The sequence below is a fragment of the Zalophus californianus genome, chromosome 2 (assembly GCF_009762305.2).
Source record: "Zalophus californianus isolate mZalCal1 chromosome 2, mZalCal1.pri.v2, whole genome shotgun sequence".
Lineage (NCBI taxonomy): Eukaryota > Metazoa > Chordata > Mammalia > Carnivora > Otariidae > Zalophus > Zalophus californianus.
The window spans coordinates 1,541,426-1,565,653 of record NC_045596.1 but is presented as its reverse complement, the minus strand read 5'-3'; the positions used below and the strand labels follow the sequence as shown (position 1 = coordinate 1,565,653).

The window sequence follows — 24,228 nt, the reverse complement described above, 5'->3', positions numbered from 1 at the left end:
CAGGAGTGGCCGTCTGCACTGCTGAGATGAAGCTCAGGCCCCAGCCCTTGTCCGAGGGGTGGCCACACTTTGGGCCTGTTGGGGGGCTGCTCTGTGTAGGGGTGTCCACCAAGCTGAAGCCACACTCTGTCTTGGAGGGCCTTGTCTAGTCAGGGGACCACTACAGACCACTCAAGCCAGGCTCTGGAAAACTGGCTAGAAGGGGAGGCCACATGGGGCAGTCTCCCAGGAGAGCTTCGTGTGGACTAGGAAATAGGATGCCTCCGTCTGGTCCCCAAAAGAGCACCCTGAGCCGTGGGCCTTGGGAACAGGTCGTTTACTGGGCCGGACCAGGCAGCACAAGAGTTGTGTGTCAGCGTCTGCCTTCGGCTCAGGTCATGATCCCGGGGTCCTGCGATCAAGTCCCGCATCGGGCTCCCTGCTCCGCGGGGAGCCTGCTTCTCCCTCTCCCTCTGCCTGCTGCTCCCCCTGCTTGTGCTCTCTCTCACTTGTTCTCCCTCTCTTTCTCTCTCAATGAAATAAATAAAATCTTTAAAAAAAAGGGAGATGCAGGGCAGGTGGGGGGGGGGGGCTCACCTTGTGCATCTTGTCCACAGGCTGGGCCCGGACAATGTCACAGAAGAGCTGAAAGCCGAGTTCCTCCAGCTGGAACGTGGCCAGGTAGCAGATCACTAAGGAGACAGGGCCGATGAATGTGGGGCAGACCCTGGGGTGTCATCCCCCACACCCCCTAGCATTTGATCCTGGGGGAGTCAGCCAGAGGCCAGGGGCCCGAGGGGTGCGCCTCAGGCCCCACCACCGTCCGGGCGGGAGCTCCACCTGGCGCCCCGTGAAAATGGCAGGATGACACACCATGGCACAAATGTCTCACACAGGTGAGCGTGCGGTGCCTTCCATCCCACTTCCACACACACTAACTCATTTGATGAGTTCTCAGAAATTCCAGAAGTCCCCTGGGTAAAAGTAAATCATTCCGGATTTTCGTTTGTTAATTCTGAGAGACCGAATAGCCTCGAGCTGACTGTAACTTGAATGTCCCTGGGCCAGGTGAGGGTCGTCCGCGGGACTGTTGGTCACACCGACTGCTAGGTGGGCCAGTGACGTGCTGCTGACTTGAGCCAAGTGCCCAGGGGCGCAGGCGGGGCCCAGGAGCCAGCTCCGGACCTGGCCTCCGGCCACCAAGCTCAGCCCCCCAGCCCCCCTCAGTCCCCATCCCGTCCCCCTGGACAGGAGCCCTGCGGCCTTTAGTGGGCCTGGAGTCTGTGTCCGTGTCGTCAGGTGGACCCTGGTCCGCCCACTCACAGGCACCCACGAGGACCCAGCGAGGTAACAGGCCGTCGGGAGACCTCGGAAAACACAAGTGCCGCAGAAACAGCAGGAGCCTGAGGAGTGTCCTTTCGTTCCCACTCCACCTGGTCATTATTGCTGCTGCGAGTCTGCGGCCCTCATGCCAGAGACAAGGGCCGCAGGCCTGGGCCGCAGGGACACCTACCCTCGAAGAGGTTGTAGTCGGCCCGTGGGCAGAGCCAGCCGGCCCGCACGTAGAAGGCATCTACCACCACGGCCAGCAACTTCCGGTACTCGAGGCACCCGGACAGCACCTCCAAAATGAACGCCTGCTTCTGGAGGCTCAGAGTCTAGAAAAGAAACAGCTGGGAGGGGGCCACGGGCTAGGCCAGGCGTCCCTCCATGCGGGGGAAGAGCTCAGTCAGGGCACTCCCCCCAGAGCAGTGGGCAGAGCCTCAGACCCAGAGGGTCCCCCCCAGGATGTGGTCCCTCGGGTGCTCCTGGATAGTGATGGTGAGCTAGGGGCAAACACAGAAATAAACATGGAAATGATGCATTAAAACAAACGCTCCAAAAGGACAAATATGTGATTTCACAAATAGGAGGCCCCTGGAGGAGCCAGATTCCCAGGACAGAAAGCAGGATGCTGGGGGCCAGGGGCGACGGCGGGGTGGGGGGGGGCAGCTAGGGTTTCATGGGACAGTGATGGTTGGGGAAGAGGAGAAGGTTCTGGGGAACGGAGAATGGGGATGGCTGTGCAATGTGAAGGTACTTACTGCCGCTGAAGCGTGTGCTTAACATGGTTAAGATGGTAAATTCTACCTCACGTGTGTTTTACCACAATAAGAGAAAAGACGCGCAAGCTCTTATAAAGGTTTCCAAACGAGTCATTAAAAAAGTAAATCTCGGGGCGCCTGGGTGGCTCAGTTGTTAAGCATCCACCTTCAGCTCAGGTCATGGTCCCAGGGTCCTGGGGTCAAGCCCCACATCGGGCTCTGCATCGGGCTCCCTGCTCCGTGGGAAGCCTGCTTCTCCCTCCCCCACTCCCCCTGCTTGTGTTCCCTCTCTGGCTGTCTCTCTCTCTGTCAAATAAATAAATAAAATCTTAAAAACAAAAAAGTAACCCCCAAAGGAAAAGAAAACCATAAGGGCGCCTCTGTGGGACTCTTTGGGTATGCAAAGCCAGGCAGGAATTACCAGTAACAGCAGGGACTTTACCCTGGGAGGGGCTGGGGGTCGTGCTGGGGAGACTGCAACACCTTGGGGTTGGTAACCTGGGTTGTCACACGCTACTTATTCAAAAAAGGAATTAAGCTTTTGAAAATAGAAGAATGAAAAAGAACATCCAATATTGCCCGCAGAGCCTTAGCCGGCGGGGGAACAGGTGCTGAGGAGCCTTTCCTGCAAGCAGTCTGGGAACACCTTTCGGGCACCTTATACTCCCATCCCCTTTAACCCAGCAATCACACTTCTGGGGATGGAAGGGAACCAACCAAAATGCAGGAGGTACCCAAATACGACAAGTTCAGGGCATTTCAGAAGAAAACTTTTTCAAGCATTTTTCCCCCTATCGTCTGCCTTACTCTTATCGATTGAACCGTTGGCGGTTTCTGCCTGTGTCCGGCTAGCTGCTGTCATTTGGCTCTCCCGTTGGAGCGGAGGAGTGCCCTAACTTAATGTGCTGGAATGTCAGCCTTGCACAATTCTTTACACTGAAAGACAAAATGTTTTCTGTTGCTGCTGGACATATATTCCAGGCTTTTCAACTTCAGGAGAAAAAAGAGTCATCATATGTCTTCCTGTGCTGTACATTTTAGACTCGTTCATATATGTGGTATTAAACCTGCCGTGTTAATTGTAAGGTAAAGATTTTGCAAATACTATGTTGCATGTGGTGCCTAACTGTATCGGTCGGGTATATGTAGTATGTTTATGCCCACTAAATGTTTTACTTCTTTCTGAAAAGAAAAAGAAAGAAGTTCAGGGCAAGGGGAAAGGGTAAGAGCCTAAGTGTCAGTGGGGGGGGACGTCACTCTCTCCTGTTGTCCCAGGGGAGCAAGGCCGCCACAGGCGCAATGCTCCGTGGAACTGAGGATGCAGCCACAAGACAGTTAATACGGTATGAAGCCGAAGTGTGGACCTGGCCCCTGACAGGTGCAAAGCACATCAAAATAAACTCACCTGCAGTGTCGTTAAAAAAATTGGGGGGGCAATCTATTAGATACATTTTAGTATCTTGTTTTATTTTGAAATTTTTTTATTAGCAGTGAAATTTTCCTATGTTTATTGGACATTTATTTGTACTTCTGTGAATTATCAATTTACATTCTTGGCTAACTTTTTATTGGGACAGTATTTTTCTTAACCATTTTTATGAGCTCTATTTTTAAAAAGATTTTGTTTGAGAGAGAGGGAGAGGGAGGGCACAAGCAGGGGGAGCAGTAGAGGGAGAAGCAGGCTCCCCACTGAGCAAAGAGCCTGATGTGGGACTCGATCCCCGGACCCTGGGATCATGACCTGAGCCGAAGGCAGACGCTTAACCGTCTGAGCCACCCAGGCGCCCCTATGAACTCTTTATAGAGTAAGGCAATAAACATGTTCACTAATAGGATAGTTATTTTTGTGAGTTTGTAATTTGCCCTTTAACTTTGTGTAAAATATTTTTCGGCACACAGAGCACACAGGGGTTTCTCTTTTTTTTTTTGAGGTCAAATCTATCCTTTCCTTCATGGTTTCTTCCCATTTTCATGCTAAGAAAACAGAGAAACGAGACGACCTGAGGGCTCCTGGACAAGCCACAGGACCTCAGAGAGCCTGTGTCCCCACCTGCGTGCGTGGGACATCTGGATGTTGTCTTGGCAGATGGTGTCATTCCCACCGGCACCACAGGGGCTGGCAGCCCGGGGACCAGGTTCTTCCGTGGGCTCTGCCCCCGTGGTTCTGGGCACAGTTTGGTCCTGCCCTTACAGGAGGGACGGCAGGGCGAGGGAAACAACGCACCTCTTCCTGCCACGGCAGAGGTGACCGATGCGCAGCCCCGGGCTGCCCCAGACTTGGGCTCTAAGCCCGGCTCCTCCCAGTGCCTGGACGAGCCCCTGGTAGCAATGTTCTCATGCTAATAGTGCCTGTGGACATCCTGGCTCCCAGGGCCCATCCCTCCCGCCCAGTTTCTTCACTGTTTGCACTTAGCCCCTGGGACGCCTCACCTAGCCGGCCCTCCCTGGACTCCAGAAAGTTCCGTCTGTTCCTGCTCCTCCCCCCACTCGTCTGTCTGGTGGCTGTGTGGGAGGCTGGCCTCCTGGGCTTTGCCCAAACCTGACCCTCCCCAGCCTTCCCATGTCCATAAGCACAACCCTTGCTCCCAGCTGTTCAGACCAAACCCCCGATGCTTCTCTCTGCTCCCTCCCAATGCCTCATGGACAGCTAGGGGAAACCAGCTGCGTTCTGGCTTCTCCGCTTGCCCGCCCTCTATTTCCAACCTGGCCACCAAGCAATTCTTTTAAAATGGAAGTGACATCATGTCTGTCCCTCTTTAGAACGTTCCAGAAGGAGTCCTTACTGTGGCTGGTGAGGCTCCGTCTGAGTCCATACCCGACCCTGGCCCCACTCCAGCCATACTGGCCTGTCTCTGCTTCTCCAGCATGTCAGATGTCTCCTCAGGGTCTCCGTGCTGGCTGTTCCCTCTGTGTGCAATGCTCTTCCCTGCACACTTGCTCCTTCGCTCCCACCAGGAGTGCTCAGGTGCTCCCTGACCTGGGAGGCGTCCCTGACCTTCCCACAGTCAGACATCGGCTAGCCCCCTCGCCTAGCAGTGCATGTTGGCAGGTGATTGCCCGTCTCTGTGAGAACGTCGCCCCGGTGCTCATGGGAGAGGGACTAGAATGTCCTGCCTCTTTGGGCCGTGGCGGGGACCCAGAGACCTCGCTGAGTGCAGGCTGGGCGCAGAGCGGGGTCTCCGTCCCACCAGGCTTCTGTGTCCACTTCCCTGCATGGGCCTCTAACTCCCGGGCTGTGCCCACACCGGGCAGGCTCTCTCTGAGGAAGCCCAGGATGGCGGTGCGGGCCGGTCGGAGAGCAATGAGTCAGCGGGGCTGGAGCGAGGCTGCATGACTCTGCAGGATGCCTGCCTCCGAGGCTCAGACAACAGTGACTCTGCTTCTCATTCATTACGTCTGCGTTTGGGAAGTGTGAGTATGTATTTTTAATAAGGTCAGAGCCTTGAGCCTGTGGCTGGAAGCCCTCATGCGGTCAGTCCCCAGGCAAGGAGGTCAGGCAGGGCTGCACGAGGCCCAGGGTCCCGGAAGACGCAGAGCCAGGCAGTAAATGACACCCTGGCCCATGGGCTAGGCTGGGCCTAGGGCCAGGTCCTCACCGCCAGGGAACCCAGCTGGTCACAGAGGGGAGACTGAGGCCTGGTGGGGTGACATGGGTCAGGGGCCACTGAGCTTCAGACCAGGTCCTTCCGGCCAGGCCAGCGGAGGGCTGCTAGGGCTGGGTTGGCCGGGCTGGCCGGGCTTTCTCTAAAGGAGGTAGGGCCGGGGCCAAATTGCAGAGGGGGCCCCAGTACCAGAGCTAAACCTTAACCCCAAACCAGCCTCAGTCACAGAACCCAGAGGGCGGTGGCCACCCAAGGGCCTCTGAGTGTTGTCATACCATTTTGGGCCTTGGTCCAGTTCAGGACTCCCAAGTCCATAGCCCCTGGCCAGCCCCCAGGGAGGGAAGCAAGCCCTTGGATAACAGTGTCACGGACAGTCCTGGGAGGGGGCCAGGCCTGGGGGCAGAGGACCCAGAGGCCTGCAAGTCTGCCCACGTTCCACCATCACCAGCTGCCTCCTGTAGGAGTTGCCAGACCCGGCTTGTGTGCCGGCACCACAGAGTTAGGGCAGAGCGAGACCAGGGTCCAAGGCAGGAGAGGGGCCTGGGTGCAGATTTCAGCACAGGAAGAATACCCAGGGGCCCCTGCTCGTCAGTGATGCCAAGGCTGAAGTCAGGGAGAAAAGCAGAGAGAGGAAGCTGAGGCTGCCAAATGTCGTCGGCACAACCCCTTCTCCTTTACTCCTGCCCAACAGAAAAATGCTATCTCATCGCAGATGGTGTGCTCAGCTAGAACTTTTCCCAGTCCCCTGCTGACGGAGCCATGTAGCAAATGGCTTTAATCAATGAGATTTAAAGGCCAATTGCCAGGGGTAGCCTCCAAGAAGGCTCCTAGAAAGTTAGGCAGATTCACCTGGCACCTGCCTTATGCTCTTTGCCTTTCTCCTCTTCTTACCTGGGATATGGATGCAATGCTGGAGGCAGGGCAGCCATTTTGTGACTTCAAGACAAAGGTACATTCTAAGGAGTGCCAAGCAGAGAGGAAGAAGAATGCATTCCTAATGGCACCCCAGAGCCGCTGAGCCCACCCTACATTGCCCGTCTGCAGACTGCTTCTTATGTGAGCAAAGATACCTCTAATTTCTTCAAGCCATTGCTTTTCAGGATTTTCTCAGAGCCAAACACTGTTTCCCAACAGATACAGGTCTAAACAGATAGTTCAGACATAGAAACACATACTGTTTCAAAACTCGGGAGCTAAAATAAGAGAAGTGTTGATTATAACTACCCCCAGTGCCTTTCCCCGCCTATCTGGCAACGATGAAACTAGCTGCGAGCACAGTGTGTAAGCAAGGTCAAGGACACGGTCGGCATGCTGCTCCCTGTGATGGGTCCACTGAGCTGGCTGTGTCCATGGAGCGCACCAGGGCCCACTCTCTCTCAGGGAGAAGCTGCCTCTTCCGGGACTTGACCCCGACTGCAGAAGCACGGGCAGACCCGTCAGCCCCACCATGCTTCTCATCCTGAAACACCGGACACAACCTCTGAGCCCGTCGACCAGGGACAGCTGCCGTGACTCCGTCACAGTCGGGAGGTAGGACGCTCGCATCCACCAACACAGGGCAAGCCTCCAGGGAAGCTTCAGGGCAAACAGCCAAGTGCAGGACTGTGAGACCATGGGTTACCATCTGCTAACACTGCTTAAAAATTTTATATAAAAATGATATCGTTTCCATATACGAAAGATACTGTGTAGACGTAATTTTCACCACATGGCAGTATCTCTGCGGGAGAGGCCTGCACGGTCTCTGGAAGGAACCGCAGGACACTGGTCTCTGCTTGTCTCCTGGGAGGGCCAGGGGGAGAGGAAGAGCCCCCACTGGATACCGTTTTGGACCTTCTGGATTTTGGATCTTTGATGTCAATAAGTGAGGCACTGAACAAATACTAAATTAAAAACGGTTTCCTGAGCCCAGGCCTTCTGTGAAGCTACCGACCAGAAGAGTAAGAAGGCGTTCCGGGACGCGGCCGCCGCCGCCGCCGCCGCCCCGCCACCCTCCAGGCAAGGACATGGCTGGTGATATCAGGCCCCTGCCTTCCCCCCCCCCTCCTGCACGAGCCCCCTCCCTTCCCCCTTGCCACCCTCCCCAGCATCTCTCTCCCTGGCGGGGGGCTGGGCTGGGTGCTCGGCCAGGCCTTTCCCCTCCCCACCTCACCCCTGCACTGTCGGACTGGGCAGCTGTCCAGTACGTCTCCCGCTGTCCCCGTGCTGACCTTTCCCTTCTCCCGCTCAGGACTCACCTGCCTGCCTGCCCTTGCCCATGGGCTGCCCAGATGGTCCCGGGATCCAAGCTGCTATGCACTCAGGCTCTGCTTGGCCACCCTGACCACATAGCGCCTGCCACAGGCCAGGACTCCGCTGTCCCCGGCTCATGCGGCTCCTTCTGCCTGAGGAAGCTCCGTTCTCCCCTACCTCCCACCCCTCAGGTACTCTCTCCCAAAGCCAGATCCTTGTCGGAGGTCTGCTGAGACCTCATGGACTCTGTGGATGCCCCAAGCTGCCTGCTCTGCCCAGCACGCCCACACCGCTGTCCCGAAGGCCGGTGTCCATTCTCTGGAGGTTCTTATGCCCACCTGTTCAGCCTGGTGGCCCAGCTGTCATGCCGGCTGGCCACGTGGGGCTCTGGGAGTGTGCGGGAGGGAAAGGAGTGGCCCAGGGCAGGGCCCAGGGAGTAATGTCCCCCAGCGTCCATCCCCCCTACAGGAAACCCTCCAGTCCACCATTGTGGTGCTCTCATGAAACGATGCCTGTTCCAAAGTGACATTAACTGTGGGGGTCGAGCTTGGAGCGTGGAGAGAGGGAGGGGCCCTTCTCATTCCCAGCCTTCCCTGAGGGCTCGGCCGGGGGGCACAGGCCACTTGCTGGCAGCATGCCTGGTTGCTGGTGCCATCACCCTCACGCCCACCTGCCCCTCCTTCCCTCCTCCAGCTCCAGCCAGCTCTTCTGTGCCGCTGTCAGGCCATTCTGGAGACTGGTGCCTAGAGAGGCTCAACGCCCACGTCTCAGCACCTACATGTGCCGTGACCTGTAGACCAATCTGCAGAGAGAAAGTCAGCGCGCTCTTCCCCCAGCCCACAAGTCCTCGGACTTTTCCCCACCCTTCAGCCAGGCTTCATCTGACCACCTGAGGCATCCTCTCCTCTACCTGGTCCCCAGAGCCCAGCATTCCGGCAGCCACCCTGAGTGTGCCACCTGGCCCTTGGTCTCTGCCAGGAGGCTCCCTGTCTATGCAAATGTCCTGGGGCAGCTGTAACAAATTACCACAAACTTGGCAGCTGGAAACAGCAGGAATGACAGAAGTCCAAAACTGAGATGTTGCAAGGTCAGTCCCTTCTTGGGGACCGGAGGGAGAGTCCCCACCGTGCTTCTCCCCATGGGGGGTGATTGCAGCAATCCCGGTGTCTGTAGCTCATAGATGCGCCACTAAACTCTGTCTGAGGTCACAGGGGCCCTCTTCCTTGTGTCTCTGCGTCTGTGTCCAGATTCCTCTCTTCTTATAAGGATGCTAGTCACTGGATTTGGGGCTCCCCCTAAATCCAGTACGATCTTATCTCGAGATTCTTAATTATATCAGCAAAGATGGCGTTTCTCAGTGAGTCACATTCACAGGTAGCCAGCAGTTAGGACTTCAACTTATCTTTTTTTGAACTGAGAAACCTGCCCTCCACCAGTCGGCCAGTCCGTTTCTGTGCCGGATCATTCTCTTCCAGGTGACAGTCTTGAGCCTTGGTCTAACAAAAGCAGTGGATTGCACCAATTTTCTGACAGCTGGAGACAAGGGTGTGTTGTCCCAACTGTCGGGACTCGAGGTGCACATTTGAAAGGATCTGGGAGGACCAGCGTGTCAGAAAACTCAGCTGCCTCTCCGCCTGATGTGAGCATCGGCGCCCCTCTTAGGGATGCCGGGCAGCTCCCCGGGGCTCGGTTGGGGTGCTGGTCTCCCCCCCAACAGAAACGCACACAGGGGGGCATCACGCAGGGCTCGCTGGTAATAATCTATTGGTTGTGGGGAAAAACACCCCACACTATTGTTGTAACAAACCCAACTTTCTGTAATGGTTGTTATTGAGCAATGAAGACATTATTAACTCTACTGTTCATGCCGAGCAGGGGTGAAAGATTTGGAGGGGTGCGGGCAGGGGAGCTGGGGGCACAGCAGACACACCAAGGAGCCTTCTTGGAAGTGGAAGGTGAGAACCTTGGGTGAGGTCTTTCTTTTAGGACGAGAGGAGTTAACAGCAGTCATGGCTGCCGGGAAAGACCCGAGGTGGGCAGACAGACACGCAGCCCTGCCCGGGAGCGGTCGAAGGGGCCGGGCTGCAAGCGGGCTCTGGGGAGGCCGGTTCTGCTTGGGGACAGGGCACTGTGGCCTGGCACCTCCCCCCCGTGCCGAGGGTCTCAGGGCAAGAGCTCAAGAGATGGGTGCAGGGGTGTGGGGGGACGGACCCTGCCCGGTCCTTTCCTGAGTGACACTGGGGAGCGGGCACCGGGTCAGCAGCCAGGCTTTCTCTCGTGGGAGTCTCTGGTTGCTGGAAGCCCTCCAGCCTTTGTGTATGCACACCGCCCAGGGCCCCGGGCACTTCGGCAGGCCAATGCCCGTCCACCCTGCCCCCTCTCTGCGTTTTTAGGTTGCTGTACCACAGGCAGCCAAGGAAGGGGGAAAATACCCCACCACACCCCGAGGGAAAGGGAGTCCATCTGTGGCCCGGGGCCCGGCAGAGGCCGCAGCTGAGCAGGTGACGGGGCTGGGGGGGTGGCGCCTAGAGGTGGGGCCTGGTCACAGCTGGGCCCCCCGGGGGTGGGTGCCGTGAGTAGCTCACACGGGCCCTGGTAAATGAACACAGCTGCGGCAGCAGCAATTGGAGGCAAACCTCCCGGAAGGAGTGCATTCGCCACCGCGACCCTGCCTTAGCGCGCGTGCAGGCGCAGGTGTTCTCCCTGCTGGATGACGACGGGCAGGCAGTGGGGGGGGGGGGGTCCCACAGCATTTCCTGAGGCCCCATCCAACAGGGCCCGTGTCCCAAAGTCCTGAAGGCAGGCCCCCACAGTGCATGCTTCTGCAACCCGAGCACCCCCTCGACAGCTGGCCGGCGGACGCAAGGCCAGAGTCCTCCATCCCAGCGAGGCCTCTGAGGGCTGCTGAGGGGCAGGATGTGCTGCACCGCGCTGCTCCCATCCCACGATCCCGTCCAGCGGACTCTCTGTGTGTGCCTGAAACGGGGTGGGCTGCGGTTGGGGGAGGAGAGCGCAGGGACCATGCAGGGGCACGGGGACATAGCCGAGTCACCGGGGGGAGGCCCCTTATTTCTTCCAGGTGTGGGTCACAAGAGGAAGGAGCTGGGGGCTCCCGTGGGCCTTGCCGCTCTGTGGGAGGCCGCTCAGCTCACTCGCTGCCCGTGCAGAGCTGCCCTGGGGAGGACGCCACTCTCCAGAATGGCGGCTCATCCGAGCTGACTCTTAACCTATTTTCAGTTTTGGATGGTACCGCACAGGCATGTCCCGAGTCGCGGTGCCACTGTTTCTCTTCATGAGACTGGTCTGACGCACATTCTGGACACCAGGAGTGCCTCTCGAGGCACAGAGGGTTTCCCGCCCTGAAGGGTCACCATCGTGACCTACGGTGACATTGAGCATGCCCAGGAGCTGTGCCCAAGCCTTTTCCCCAGGTGGGAAAGAAAGCAGCTGTGAGGAGGGGATTTGATGTTGTTTTGCTAGAAAGTAACTAGCTACATGACATGTGTCACTGGCACACCTCCCAGCGAGCCCTGAGTGGCCACTCTGAACCTACCTGCAGGGCGGTGGATGCAGCCTCCAGGAACTGCTCAGGACTGTCCTTCTCAGGCTTAAATTTATTCAATTGCTCAATGACAGTTTCAATGCATTTTCTGTAGTAGGCCATCTTCCCAGGGCAGGACCCTAAAAGCAAACCACTCCAGGTCACGCCCTCCAGGGCCTCTAGGCTGCCAGGTCAGCAGGTGGCAAAGGCCGCCACAGAACCCTATCAACAGACGGCCGCCCCCTGGGAGCCTGGGGCCTCTCAGAGTAAGGCGTGTTAGAGGGAAAGAGGGACCCCAGCTGCAGTAACCTGGGCCCACTTCCTGGACTGTGTCCCTGCTGGCCTCTGCTACCCGAGGGGCCCAGGCTGGCCTTGGGGAGCCCTCACCCACAGCCCCTGGAGGCTCCCAGTCTTCCCCAAGGTGGCCCCAAGCCCTACAACTGTGCAGGGGTGGGGATGACCCCTGGGGGGTGGAGCTCTGAACATCTGTCAGCCCAGCTGGGGTTCAGTGACAGTTTATGCAGCAGGTCTTGCCCAGAGGGGCGGGTGACCTAATCCCAAAAGGGTGGGGCAAGAAGAGTCCTCGGGTCACCAGATCCAACACCCCCATTTTAAAGATGAAGGACCCAACACCTGGAGAGACTGCACAGTTGGTTAAGTGGCCAGGCCTGGTAGAGGCACTGAACATTCCAGAAACATACTAGCTCCAGGAGAATGGTTTGCCCAGAGACCCTCTCTGGGAGACCTTGGAGAAGCTGCTTGGGGTGGGGCTGGGCTCCCAGGAACTGGTTCTAACAGGTAACCCCCAAATTGCCCTTGGGGGGTGGCCAGGCCCAGCAGAGTCTCCCTCCCCACCCTCCCCTTTGTTTCACCTACTTGAGCAGCACCTCTGGGCCACCCCCCTGCTGGTCTTCCCAGGCTCCAGCTGTTGGCGGAGCCAAGCTACTAGTGCCCTGGGGACAGTGGGGGCACTTCTCCTCCACCCCCAACAAATTGGGATGGCTCCAGATAGCAGCCCCCAGACCAAGGTCCCCCAGGGGAGACAGCGGAAAAACAAACCGTCACTGGGGTCCCCAGGGAGATGGCCGGTCCCAGCTGATGCAGCCGCTGGCTGAGTCCCACCCCCCCCCCCCCCCTGCAAGGAGAGTGAGGACAAAACGCCCCTGGACACCTCGAAGAACCTCTGACATGAAACGCTGAAGCAAGCCAGGAAGAGGAGTAGCAGAGTTAAAGTTCAGGGACAACTATACCACCTCCCAAAGATGAGTCATACGGTATCCGAGGAACGAGGAACTGTGGCAGAAAACGGAGTCTTGCAAATGAAAATATGGCAGCAGAACTAAAGATATAAATACAAGAGGTGGAAGGTAAATTTGAGAAAATCTCCCAGAGAGCAAAAAAATGGAAGTCCAGGGGCCCTGGGTGGCTCAGTCGGTGAAGCGTCTGCCTTCGGCTCAGGTCATGGTCCCAGGGTCCTGGGATCGAGCCCCATGTTGGGCTCCCTGCTCCGCGGGAAGTCTGCTTCTCCCTCTCCCTCTGCTGCTCCCCCTGCTTGTGTTCTCTCTCTCTCTCTCAAATAAATAAATAAAATCTCAAAAAAAGATGAAGATACAGAAAGCAGGAGACAAATACACAGAAAACCAGAGAACCACTCCAAAAGGTCCAAGTGCCAATTAACAGGTGCTCCAGAAAGAGAAGAGAAGAATCGAGTGAGAAGATGTTCCAGAGATGAAGGATGGGTTGGTTTCCCTGTGGACAGGGCTCCCAAGCGCCTTTTGTCGCCAAGGGAGATAGCAGGTGGCCTCAGAAGGGACAGGAGTGTGGAGTGGCCTCAGATTCCCCAGCAGGGAATCCATCTCTGACCTGGAGAGAAGGATGACGTGGGCAGACAGGCAAGGCCCCCCACCCTTCCTTGGGGAGTGAGCCCAGGAGGGGGCAGACAAGTGACTAGGAAGCAGGAGAATTTCCAGGAAGGTGACAGCAGGTGGCAGGCCAAGGACATCAGAGCCCAGCACATGGGGCTCCAGCAGGAGCCCTGCACCTGGCACAGTGCTGAGTGGGTTTTAGTGAGTGCTCAGGGAAAGAGGCTTCGACACTGCCCTGGTCAAATTCGGGACCGGTCTGCATCTTCGCCACTCTGCTGGCTGCACACCTGGGCCCCACACCACCCAGCCCCCCGGGCCTGACTTGGGGCTGTCCCCTCAGGGGCTGCTCTGGGCCCAGCCCTAGCTCTGTGGGGACCAAAGCCAGCAAGAACGTCTCTTCTATGTGACCAGGAAAGTCCTCTTTAAACCGAGAAACACACTGAAACCGGCTTAAAGCCCTGATGCCGAGCTCAGGCCCCGGAGACCCAGCCTCAGGAGAGTCTGAATTCGGAAACCAGCCAGTGGTCCTGCAGAAACCAGGGCAAACTGCCGGAGGCAACAGCCGAGACCTGCGGAGGACTCTAGCGTGACAGAGTCCCTATTTCTACATCAGATCTTGCCCCAAAGTGCGCATGAGCAATCAGTACCGGGTGAGCTAGCTCCAGGCACAACCTGGAGGAATCTCAGAGCCAAAGGCGGCACTGAGGGTTGTGCAGCTAGTTCTTTTTCTCCATGTGGGGTCTGGACTCCAGGGAGCGGGGGTCCCTCCCTGGGGCCTGGCTTGCAGACTGAGGGAATGCCAGGCCTGGGGGACCCTGGAGGAAACACTGACTCTGGTGAAGTCCTGGAAAAGACTTATTTCTATGGTTTGCAATCTTTGCCCTAGCAAGATCGGGGTTTTCTCCACCTAATGCAGCTAATGGACAAAGGGACATCCTATTTTATTAAGTAGGCTCCATGTCCAGCATGGAGCCCAACATGGGGCTTGAACTCACCATCCCAAGATCAAGACCTGAGCTGAGATCAAGAGTCAGATGCTTAACCGACTGAGCCCCCCAGGTGCCCCTGACAAAGGGACTTTTTAAAGGCCACAGAAAGTGGTGGCCACCCCTCCTCACCCTGACCACCCCTCCTCTGGCATCAGAGGCTTTGCTGGGCATGATGGAGCTTGGAAGCCTAGAGGCCGGCGGGCTGCCCGTGGCTCCTCGGGATGAACCCCTCCTAATTGGTTTCTTGGGTTCATGTAAACCCTTTTCCCCCGGGACCCGTGTCTGAGAGGCTGTGGGACATTTCCAGGTGAGGATCACCCAGTCTGGCTGTGTCAACTAGCCATAACCCCCCTTACCAGGTCTCCCAGGCCTGGCCCTCCATCTTACCCCCCAGCACATCCCTTGTCCTTCCAGACAGGTCTTCGGGTGTAGGGCAAGGCAGGAGGACCTAAGGGCTCTGGTAGATCCGACAGGGGGCGATGTTACGCTCTGAGGGGAAGGAGGTTAGGGGAGGAGTGGTCTCAGGTCAATGGATCTCCTGCCACTAACAGCCATCATGAACAAATCCCCCCAAGTTCTCAGCTCCTGGGGGACCCAGCGGGTGTCCTCTCCCTGGTGAGCTCCTAGGTGTCTCACAACACCGAGTGCAACCACAGCCCCTTGGAGCCTGCCTTCCTCATCCCCCAGCTCTTCCCTTCTCTGTGCCTCCTCTGAACTCGTCCAAACTTGCATGACACCTCCGTGAGCAGCTGGCACAGGACCCCGCTTTCCTGCCTCTGAGTTCTGGTCCTTAACCAGAGCTGGCCCCCAGCAAGAGCCGCAGACATCTCTGTGGGATGAACGACAGGGCGCAAAAATGTGCAAAAGGACCCAGTACCCTAACTGGTACTCTTAGTTTTAATCTGAAAGATGGCTTTGACATCCAGAGAGAGACCTCCCCAAAGATCATATTAGTGCTTTTTTTTTAAAACCTGTGCTCCCACAAATCCTATAGTTCAACAGAGTTCAGTTTTATTGTTTCACTTAACTGGAGGATAACAGATACCACAACAAGATTTACTAAGCGAGTAAATGTGGAAGAAAACAAACCCCATGTTGAGTTGGGGGCTGAGGTAGGGGGTCACGCTCCCCAACCCCAGGGAAGATTTCCTGCCCATGGAGCCCGAGGTCCAGGCTGGTTCTAAAACTCTGCCAATAGCCTCTCTGCCCGATTCCCGATAACATCTCAGGGGGAGCCATAACTGGGTGAAAGAGGCACCATGTCAACATAATAAAGGAAAATAACATTTACACATTCCAGAGCTCACAAGGAAATGAATGCAACTAGTAAAAAGTCTGTTTTTATAGAAACAAAGGGATGCAGGTTTTTTTTTTTTTTTTATCGCTCCTGCTGACCATCACTTGGGGGCGCTGCCCTGGGATGGGGTCTGGCCCTTGACCCTACCTTTCTGCATCTGCTGTGAACACAGCTCAGCCTGGGGGAACCACGTACAATCAGGAAAGGGCTCCCTCCCTCCAGCACCTGATGTGGGCGGTCTGCATGCATGGGAGCTGCTCCTGGGCACAGGATGACTTCCCTGCCCTCCCTCCTGTCCCAGAGCTGGAACATTCTGGAGAAAGCATGCTCCAAGAGGCCCTTTGGTGATGACGCAAGTCCACGAAGAGCAAGAGAACCACCCAAGGCGTCCCCTCAATCCAGAGCGGGCCTGGATGGAACAAACTGGAAGCAATGACTGCATGCACCAGGTGGCAGCTGCAGAGGGGACTCTATGGGGGGCTGTGGGGAGGAGAGGGGAGTCCCTGGCTCACTGTCAGGCCCAGGGCTCCTGGGGCAGGGGCTCTGAACCCCCACTTTGGCACAGAGCCGCTGCGCAGGAGGGTGGACATCAGAGAAAGAGACCTTGGAGTTCTGCATTCTCACTGAAATTAGCCTATGAGCTTAGTCAACATAATGACATGTTTGGGTGGGAGACAGGCAGTAAAGGCATCTGATTCTGATGCATGCTCTTAGCTCCTCAGCTTTGTTTTAATGGGGTAAAACCAGATATGTGGGAAGTAGCATCCAATTCCCAACATTTAACTCCCCTAATCAAGACTTGACTGTCTCATATTTAAGGAAACTTTAAAGGTGGGCTGGACCAAAGCTTCTCTTTTCTTAGCAAATCCTTTGTAGAAAGGAATGAGATCACAGGAGGTTTAAATTCCATCAGACACAAACCAGTTCAACACTCTCAGCCACTAGAGAGCCTTCATTTACATAGATACCAAATGTGCACTAATTCAAATATATTCTTTCCTTGGTTTTTGATTCTGAATAAAAGTCTCTGAAGGATTTTTGCCAAGTCATGCTCTGATGGCTTGTGCTCAAAGTACAGACCCACACGGTAGGTTTTGCTGGTTGCTTTTTAATCTCCACTCCCCCTTTCCTCCTGAGTACAAAACACTGAGTTTTAGTTGGGTTTATTGCTGCCCAGCCGAAAGATGACATTTTCTAACCTCCCTGGCAGCTGGGTATGCCATGAAGTGCAAGAGTGTGAGATTTCTGGAAATTCTTTCTGAAAGGCAGAGGCATATACGCTTCTTCTCTTTTCCATCCTGCTGCCTGGACTCAGGGAGTGATGGCAGGAATTTGGGCAGCCATCCTGGACTGTGAGGAAACATGTTCAAGATGGCAGAGGAGAGGGGCGCCTGGGTGGTTCAGTTGTTAAGTGTCTGCTTTCAGCGCAGGTCATGATCCCAGGGTCCTGGGATCATGTCCTGGAATCAAGTCCCACATTGGGCTCCCTGCTCAGCGGGAAGCCTGCTTCTCCCTCTCCCACTCCCCCTGCTTGTGTTCCTGCTCTCGCTATGTCTCTCTCTGTCAAATAAATAAATAAATCTTAAAAAAAAAAAAAGATGTCAGAGGAAGAAGCGAGAAGAGTCCAGTCCCTGACCGCTTTTTGTGGCTGCTATACCTTCCAGGATTGCCTCCCCCATTAACCTCCTTTATGGAAACATGAATAATCTTTTTTGGGCCGCTGTGATCTTGGGGTTTTTCATTACATGCAGCTGAATCTAATCTATAAAAAAATTTTTTTAAAGATTTTATTTATTTATTTGAAAGCATGTGTGTGAGAGAGAGAGAGAGGACATGAGCAGGGGGAGGGGCAGAGGGAGAAGCAGGCTCCCCAAGAGCAGGGAGCCCGATGTGGGACTCGATCCTGGGACTCCAGGATCATGACCTGAGTCGAAGGCAGCCGCTTAACTGATTGAGCCACTTGGGTGCCCCTAAAAATTTTTTTAAAGATTTATCTATTTTAGAGAGAGAGAGAGAGCAAGCATGAGCAAGTGGGGGGAGGGTCAGAGAGAGAGAGAGAAGCAGACTCCCTACTGAGTGGGGAGCCGGACCCAGGGCTGTATCCCACAACCTATGAGATCATGACTTGAGCCAAAACCAAGAGTTGATGCTTAACCGACTGAACCACCCAGGGGCCCCTAGGTGAACCTAATCTAATTGATACACCAACTTCCCTGAGGCCAGCCCTCCTTCCAAGCACAGTTTTAAACTGGGAAGCATAGGAGGGAAGACTCGGCACAGCCGCAACAGCCCCAGCCTTGAAGTTGGACAAGGACAGAGCCATAGAGAACAGTCCCCCAAGTTCCTACCCCGAGTTCTCATGCTAGAAGCACTGGCTGGGGAGGAGCAGGTCTTCCGGGGGGAAGATGGAGAGTCCATTTGGACATGTTGCATTTGGGGGGAGTTGTTAGACTTCCATTGGCAAAGAATAGGGAAAGGGGTCTGCAGTCCCAGGGCGATGTTCAGGCTCGAGATACAAGTTTTGGAAAGCTCAGGAGAAAATGGTTTTTTATCAGACCTCGTGACTGCAGAAGGTCACCCAGGGAGGGAGTGGAGAGAAGAGTTTCCAAGGACTGAGTCCCGGGGCTCTCGTGTTAGGAGGCTGGGAAACAGAGGAGACCCCAGCCAAGAAGACTGAGAAGGAGCAACCACAGGAGGAGAGGCAGGGAGTGCGATCTGTTCCAGCCAAGCGAGGATGGTGTGTTCAGGAGGAGAGCACTCAGCTGAGATGCCCGCTGCTAACAGTTCCAGGAAGAGATGGGGCTCTGATCACTGGACTCAGCAACATCGGGGTCAAGGATGACTTTGATGAAGAACTTGGGAGGAGAAGTTGGTGAAAATCTGATCGAGTGGGCTCCAGAAAGAAGAGGCAGAAAAAATTGAAGATTAGAGGCAACCCAGGGTGGGGAGGGATTTGCTCCTAACGGAGCAGCGATTGGGTAGTAGCTGGAGGGGTGTGGGGAAGATCAACCAGGCACTCAAAAATGAACATGGCCCGCCACTAGCACGCAAGGAAATCTCCGAGGCTGCCTGCGTCCAGACTCATCGACTCTCATAGGCTAAAGAGGTCAGGGATCCAGAACAATCAGAGCACATAGCCCCTGGGCCACTGATGACATGAGTCTCAGAGAATGAGTTCTCTACCAAGGGAGACATTCCTTCCGTTTCCTGCACCCCAAATCTGCACATTTCAGAAGACCTAGAGAAATGGTGCTGGGTGGGGGCAGGGGAAAGTGCGAAGCTGCTGGGGGAGTGCTGTCCTTGATCTAGATCCCATTCCTACAGCCAAGAGCACAGCAATTTCTCCAGCTGTCAATGGGAGTTTAAGTGTTTTGTATTCAATACATCTGTTTTTAGCTCTCTGCTTGATACATAATAGGTTCTTAGATTTTGGTGATTGTCTTTATGGATCCAAATTAGGGCACGGTTGGGGGAGTAGTGAATATGGGAGAAAATCTTTTTAAAAAGCACCGTTTATTGTGGCGATTTTAAAAAACAAAACAAGACAAAAAAACACCGTTAACTTTAATCAAGGAGCTGGGAAGAAGCCCAAAAAGGTGGTCAGCCAAAGCAAGATGAGAAGCAAGGAGGATGCGCACTGCCTGCAGACCATGGGAAGCTGCTGGAGAGAGGTGCTGATGCTGAGGGGACGCGCCTCGCCCTCCTCCCTATCGGCTCCCACCTACTCCCTTCCCACCTCCTACCTGTTGGTCGGCTTCGTGGGCGCTCCTGCCGCCGAACCTCCCGTCCCACTCCCACCCGCCGCCACCGCAGATGCCAGGGCCAGCGGGTGAGGCAGGTCTCACGAATCCAGGCGGGTCCCCGACTTCACTCCGGCCCAGCCAGGACCTCCGCCACCAGCCGGGGCAGGGGGTGTGCCCAAGAGTGCAGTTTGGATGTCGTCACCTAGCAACCGGCCGCAAGCACCGGAGCTGCCAGCGGAAAGACTACACGCCCCAGAATGCACAGCGCCCGCTGTGCGCCAAAGGACGCCGCGCCCAGGGCCCCGCCTCCCCGCAATCCTCCGTCGGGACTTGTAGTTTTTCGCCCTTCCCGGGAGCGCCGGGTCGCCCTCCGGCGGGGAGCGCGCCTCGGGCGGGGCGCGGCACGGCGCTGCGGGATTGGGCGGCCTCGGATGCCCGCGGCGGGCAGGGGGCTCGCTGTGCTTCGGCGCATGTGCGGCGCGCGGCGCGGTGGCCGGCGAGTTGCGGGGTGTCAGTGAGCCGCGAGGAGCCGGCGCCCCCGTGCCAGCGTCTGTGCGCCCGCTCGCCCACCCGTCAGCCCGCAACCGGGCTGCGAGTCCGCGCTGCGCGCCGCTCGCGGAGCATCTCCGGCCGCGCACCTGCCCCGCGCACCTGTCCGCCGCCCTCTGCCGGGCCCTGCGCCCGGCTCCGCTAGCGCCAGCCGCCCAGGCACCGCGCGGGCCCCGGCCCGGCCCTGCCCCCGCGTCCGCCCCGCTCCGCAGCCGGGCCGGGCGCAGCGCTGCGGAGGCGAGGGCCGCGGGTCCGGGTTCGCGCGGCGCGGCGATGATGAACAGGTTCCGAAAGTGGCTGTACAAACCCAAGGTGAGCGCCTGTCCCTCCCTGCCCGGACAGACCCCTTTCCCTGTGGTGACTGGCCCTCTCTCGCCTGCCGCCGATACCGCCCCCTCCCCCCGCCACTCTGAGACCCGCACGCACAGTCGCGGGACCCCTGCGGCGGGTGCCGCCTCCCCCACCCCTCTCTAAGCCGGGTCCTGGACCCTCCTGCTCTCTCGCGCCGACCGGGGTGCGCTTTCCCCCCACTGCCCGAGACCAGGACGCTCCCCGTTCCCTGCTCATCCAGGTCCTGCTTGAAATCCCGCTCGCACCTCGCGGTCCCCGACCCGCAGCTCGAAGCGGACCCCTTCCTACTTACCCTGGGTCCTGGAAGGACCTTTCCATCTCTCTTCCCTGCACGGGGGTACCCCCTCGTTCTTCTGCCGGCCCCCGTTATCCTGGGCCCAGAATGTACCTCCCAGCTTCCCGCCGCACTCCGGAAGAGACCCTCTCCCCACTCCCCCAGGTTCTGGAGGGGACCCCTTTTTTCCTCTCCCGGGGTCCCGGACGGACCCCTCCCACCCCATCCCACCGCCCCCGCCCTGCCCTCCCGAACCAGCGCTGATCCGCTCCTTGGCCCAGTCCTTGGCCCGTGCCCACCGCGTGCTCTAGAATCCAGGACGGGTGCCCTCCTCGGCCGCGGGGTCGGGGTCCGGACGGCGCGCCCCGCGCCTCGTTCGCTGCGCCAGTCGCACTGCGGGCGCTGCGTCCTCGCCGCCTGCCGGGGCTCGTGTCCGCTGTGGCCCGCGCGGGGCCGGGGGCGGCGGTGCCGGGTGCTGGGCGCAGGGTCCCCGGCCGCAAGCGGGGGGCCGGCGCAGCGGGGAGGGCGGGGGCGCTGGGGTCCTGGCTGGGGGCGATACCGCTCGGGTGGGGTCACCGCGGCGACAAGGGACATGGAGGCCGCAGTGTCACTGACCGATCCGAGGAACCCACTGCTCCCCCGGGGGCTGACCACTTTCCTGGATCCGGCTTCCCCGCCCTCCCCAGCGTGGGTGGGCTCTCAGAGTGGGGGTTTCTTTAAATCCGTGCCCTCTGGGTGCGCCCATTCGGGGGAGGCAGCAGGTCCGTTTGGGAGACGGGCACCGGGGTCCTGAGGCGAGCCCAGAAACCGCAGGGTTCGTGCTTCGCGGTCTTTGGGGTCAGAGAGTTCTCCGGAGTGTTGGGTTGAGTAGGATGCCCGCGGTGCTCCTTGCTCCACCTTGGCCTCACCCGGAGAGGATTGGGGTTCTTCCATGCCAGGTACAGCCGCCCTCCCGCTCCCGACCTTCTTGTCATGTAGCAGCTCCTTGTCAGTGCCACCCTGGTGCTCCCCGCTCTGTGTGTGGTCTGGGGCCCGCCCTGACCTCGGCCATTTTCCACCCAACCCCTGCCGCCCCCCCACCCCCAATCCCAGCGCCCCTGCTGTCCTGCTGTAGGTTGTCAGCCTCTGCAGGATATCTGGGCAAGGAATGGCTTTTTGCTTGTGTGACTTTTGTCCCCGGTTAAGGAAAAATCAAGTCTACTTGCCAAAAGGTCATTTCTAGGGTGGGCAGCATTATTTTTCCAGCGTATTTGCCAGCAAGGGCTGGCAGGGAAATGTATCACTGGTCAAGTAACCTTCTGGTATTTCCAAAAAAACTTTTGTCAGGAGTCCGGAGGCTCTGGGATGCTTTTCCCAGCCGTGGCTCTGCAGTGGCCTTGTTTCCAGGATCACGTAACTGTATCATATTGTTGGAAGGGAAGGAAAAGTAATTGTGGGCTCTCTGTTTCACTAATAACTGCGTACTTTCAGTGGCCCTGCCTGTTTCAGTTTAGGGGAAAGTCTTTAAAAGTGAAAAATGATATTGCCCTTGAGCTTATGCCCCAGAATTGAGAACGGCGTCCCTAGTGTTCCCTTCCAAGGCAAGCTCCAGGGGCTGGCCAGGGCGAGGTGGACAGTCGTGATGGAGAATCAAGCTGTAGGAAAACGGAGAGGTAATGGTTCATCTTGTCTTCAGTGTCATCTCAGATCATGTTGTCTGATATTTGTCCCTGACCCTTGGACTCAAAGACACATCTGCATCTGAGATCTTTGCGTCTGGCCATGATGTGGTGCCCTGCGGTCAGCTTGAGCTTGGGCAGTCTCTTGTTTGAGATCTGTCTTCGGAGTTAAATATCTTGATTGTTTGAAGGGTTGGAGTATGTTAAGTCACCCCAGTAGCCTTTCATTTTTCAAACCAAAGCTCAGACTTTTGTCTTGGATTATGAATTGAATTTTAGGTGTCCCCTACCTTTCTGATTTAACCCATTTGGCACAAGTGAGCACAGAGTCAGTCCCAGGAAGATTCTGGGCTGGAAGAGCAGAAGTGTGAGTGTTAGCTGTGGGGGGATGTGTCTGGGGGAGACTGTTGCCTGCAGTTAGGATTTTTCCCCCCACTTTTTATTTAGATAGATACACAATTCAAACTGCATTCTTGCTATAATCCCTGCTTTGGTTTAAAACTGAACACTGAGCTGCTTGTTCATTGCAATGCAGTGGAAAATATTCTGAAGCCAAAAATATTCATTGTTCTTGCAGTTCTAAAAAGCATTTAGAAATGCTTTAAAACATTCTGACACTTAAAATTTTTGATATCTGAATCATTAATAAGTACCTCAGTTGAGTAAAAAAAAACAACCTGACGTATAATATACGTGTTTAACATTAAAATGACATTACCTATCTCTCATTTTTCCATTTATTTTCTTTAAGGCAGACTTTTAAACCTTATGATTTTTCTTCATGTAAAGTGTTCAGATTTGTCAGTATTACCTGGACGGTAAAAGCTGCGTGCTTATCAGCCTGTCCTTCTTTGTGTTGTTGGTAGTGTGCTTTTTTGGCTTTTGTTTAGGGAAAGTCCTTCCAAGAAAGAGTTTCACTTTATTTTTTTTTAAGATTTTATTTATTTAATTGAGATAGAGACTGAGAGAGAGAGGGAGAGAGCACAAGCAGGGGGAGCGTCAGGCAGAGGGAGAGGGAGAAGCAGACTCCCTGCAGAGCAAGGAGCCTGATGCAGGGCTCCATCCCACGACTCTGGGGTCATGACCTGAGCCAAAAGCAGACACTTAACCCACTGAGCCACCCAGGCGCCCCAAGAGTTAACTTTAAAAAGGTGAAACCTTTTGGAAAAGTGGGTGTCTCCATTTGAGAGAAAAATATTAATACTTATATTTCTTGCTGGCTTATAAGTTTCTTGCTGATGCCTGGTCACTGTGCTGAGGGGTGAGATGGTGGTGTCGTGGAAGGGGGTCCCACACTAGGCCCAGCCAGGGTGTCCTGGCCACCATCAAAGAGCATCCTCATGATGGTACAGGTTAAATTTGGGCTTTCCATCTTTGAGGAATAACTGCTGTGTGGGCAGGTGATGCTGTCCAGCTGGATGGGGATTACCATGCTCAGCCATGCACCCCATGAAGAGCTCTCATCTGTACCCCAAGCCACTTCTGGGGTGTGGGTCATTAACTTTCCTGGTAAATACAGTGCTTTAGTGGGTCATGTTTATCTGGAAACTTTCAGTATTCTGGGTTCAGGTTAGAGATGAAATGGCCTTCTTAAAGTGAAGCCTGAGTAATGGGATGGGTGTGTGTGCCTTCTGTAAGAAGGACTCTGCGAACTTTGTGAAGTGGGCCTGGGTGCACACCCAGGCGGGGTGTTTGTGGAACTTCCTGTCGGTGGCTGTGGACTTAACCCAGCCTCAGTGGGCTAGGGGCTCCAGAGCCCTGCCCGGGGTCCCTCCTGGTTTCCAGAGTCCCTGGCCACCTGGTCATGGGCATGGAGCTGGCCCTCTGTTCCTTGGCCACCTGGCAGAGGAGGGGGCCGCACCCTGGGATTGCAGTGGCAGGTGGGAATCCTCCAGGGATTAAACCAGCCGCTCTCGGGGCCCCAGGAAGGACCCGGGTTTGTTCTGCATGGCCCCCCAAGGTGCACAGATGCTGCGTAACCCAGCCGTCCTTTCAGGGCTTCCCTGCAGAGGCCTGGAGAAATACAACTGAGGCATCAGCAAGCCCCAAGGCACAGAGCACCAT

General features: G+C 56.3%; 2 protein-coding genes across 8 annotated transcripts in view; one reads left to right on the top strand and one right to left on the bottom strand.

Annotated features, from left to right (window-relative positions):
• Positions 1 to 20,649, bottom strand: part of CFAP99 (cilia and flagella associated protein 99) — a 42,155-nt gene extending 21,506 nt beyond the window's left edge. For 3 of the 6 annotated variants that reach the window (XM_027597620.2, XM_027597619.2, XM_027597613.2), the window contains exons 1-4: positions 19,333 to 19,593; positions 11,451 to 11,578; positions 1,493 to 1,637; positions 577 to 671 (exon numbers count right to left, since the gene is read on the bottom strand). In XM_027597620.2, the coding sequence (XP_027453421.2) occupies positions 577 to 671; positions 1,493 to 1,637; positions 11,451 to 11,561 (351 nt within the window). In that variant the 5' untranslated portion in view covers positions 11,562 to 11,578; positions 19,333 to 19,593. Of the gene's footprint in view, positions 1 to 576; positions 672 to 1,492; positions 1,638 to 11,450; positions 11,579 to 12,711; positions 12,778 to 14,679; positions 14,782 to 19,332; positions 19,594 to 20,524 lie in introns of those variants that run through there. The other 3 variants (XM_027597615.2, XM_027597614.2, XM_027597616.2) reach the window with 3 other exon arrangements.
• The window catches only part of ZFYVE28 (zinc finger FYVE-type containing 28), a 110,642-nt gene continuing 106,519 nt past the window's right edge, over positions 20,106 to 24,228 (top strand). For both annotated transcript variants that reach the window (XM_027597611.2, XM_027597610.2), the window contains exon 1: positions 20,106 to 20,193. In XM_027597611.2, the coding sequence (XP_027453412.1) occupies positions 20,155 to 20,193 (39 nt within the window). In that variant the 5' untranslated portion in view covers positions 20,106 to 20,154. The remainder of the gene's footprint in view (positions 20,194 to 24,228) is intronic.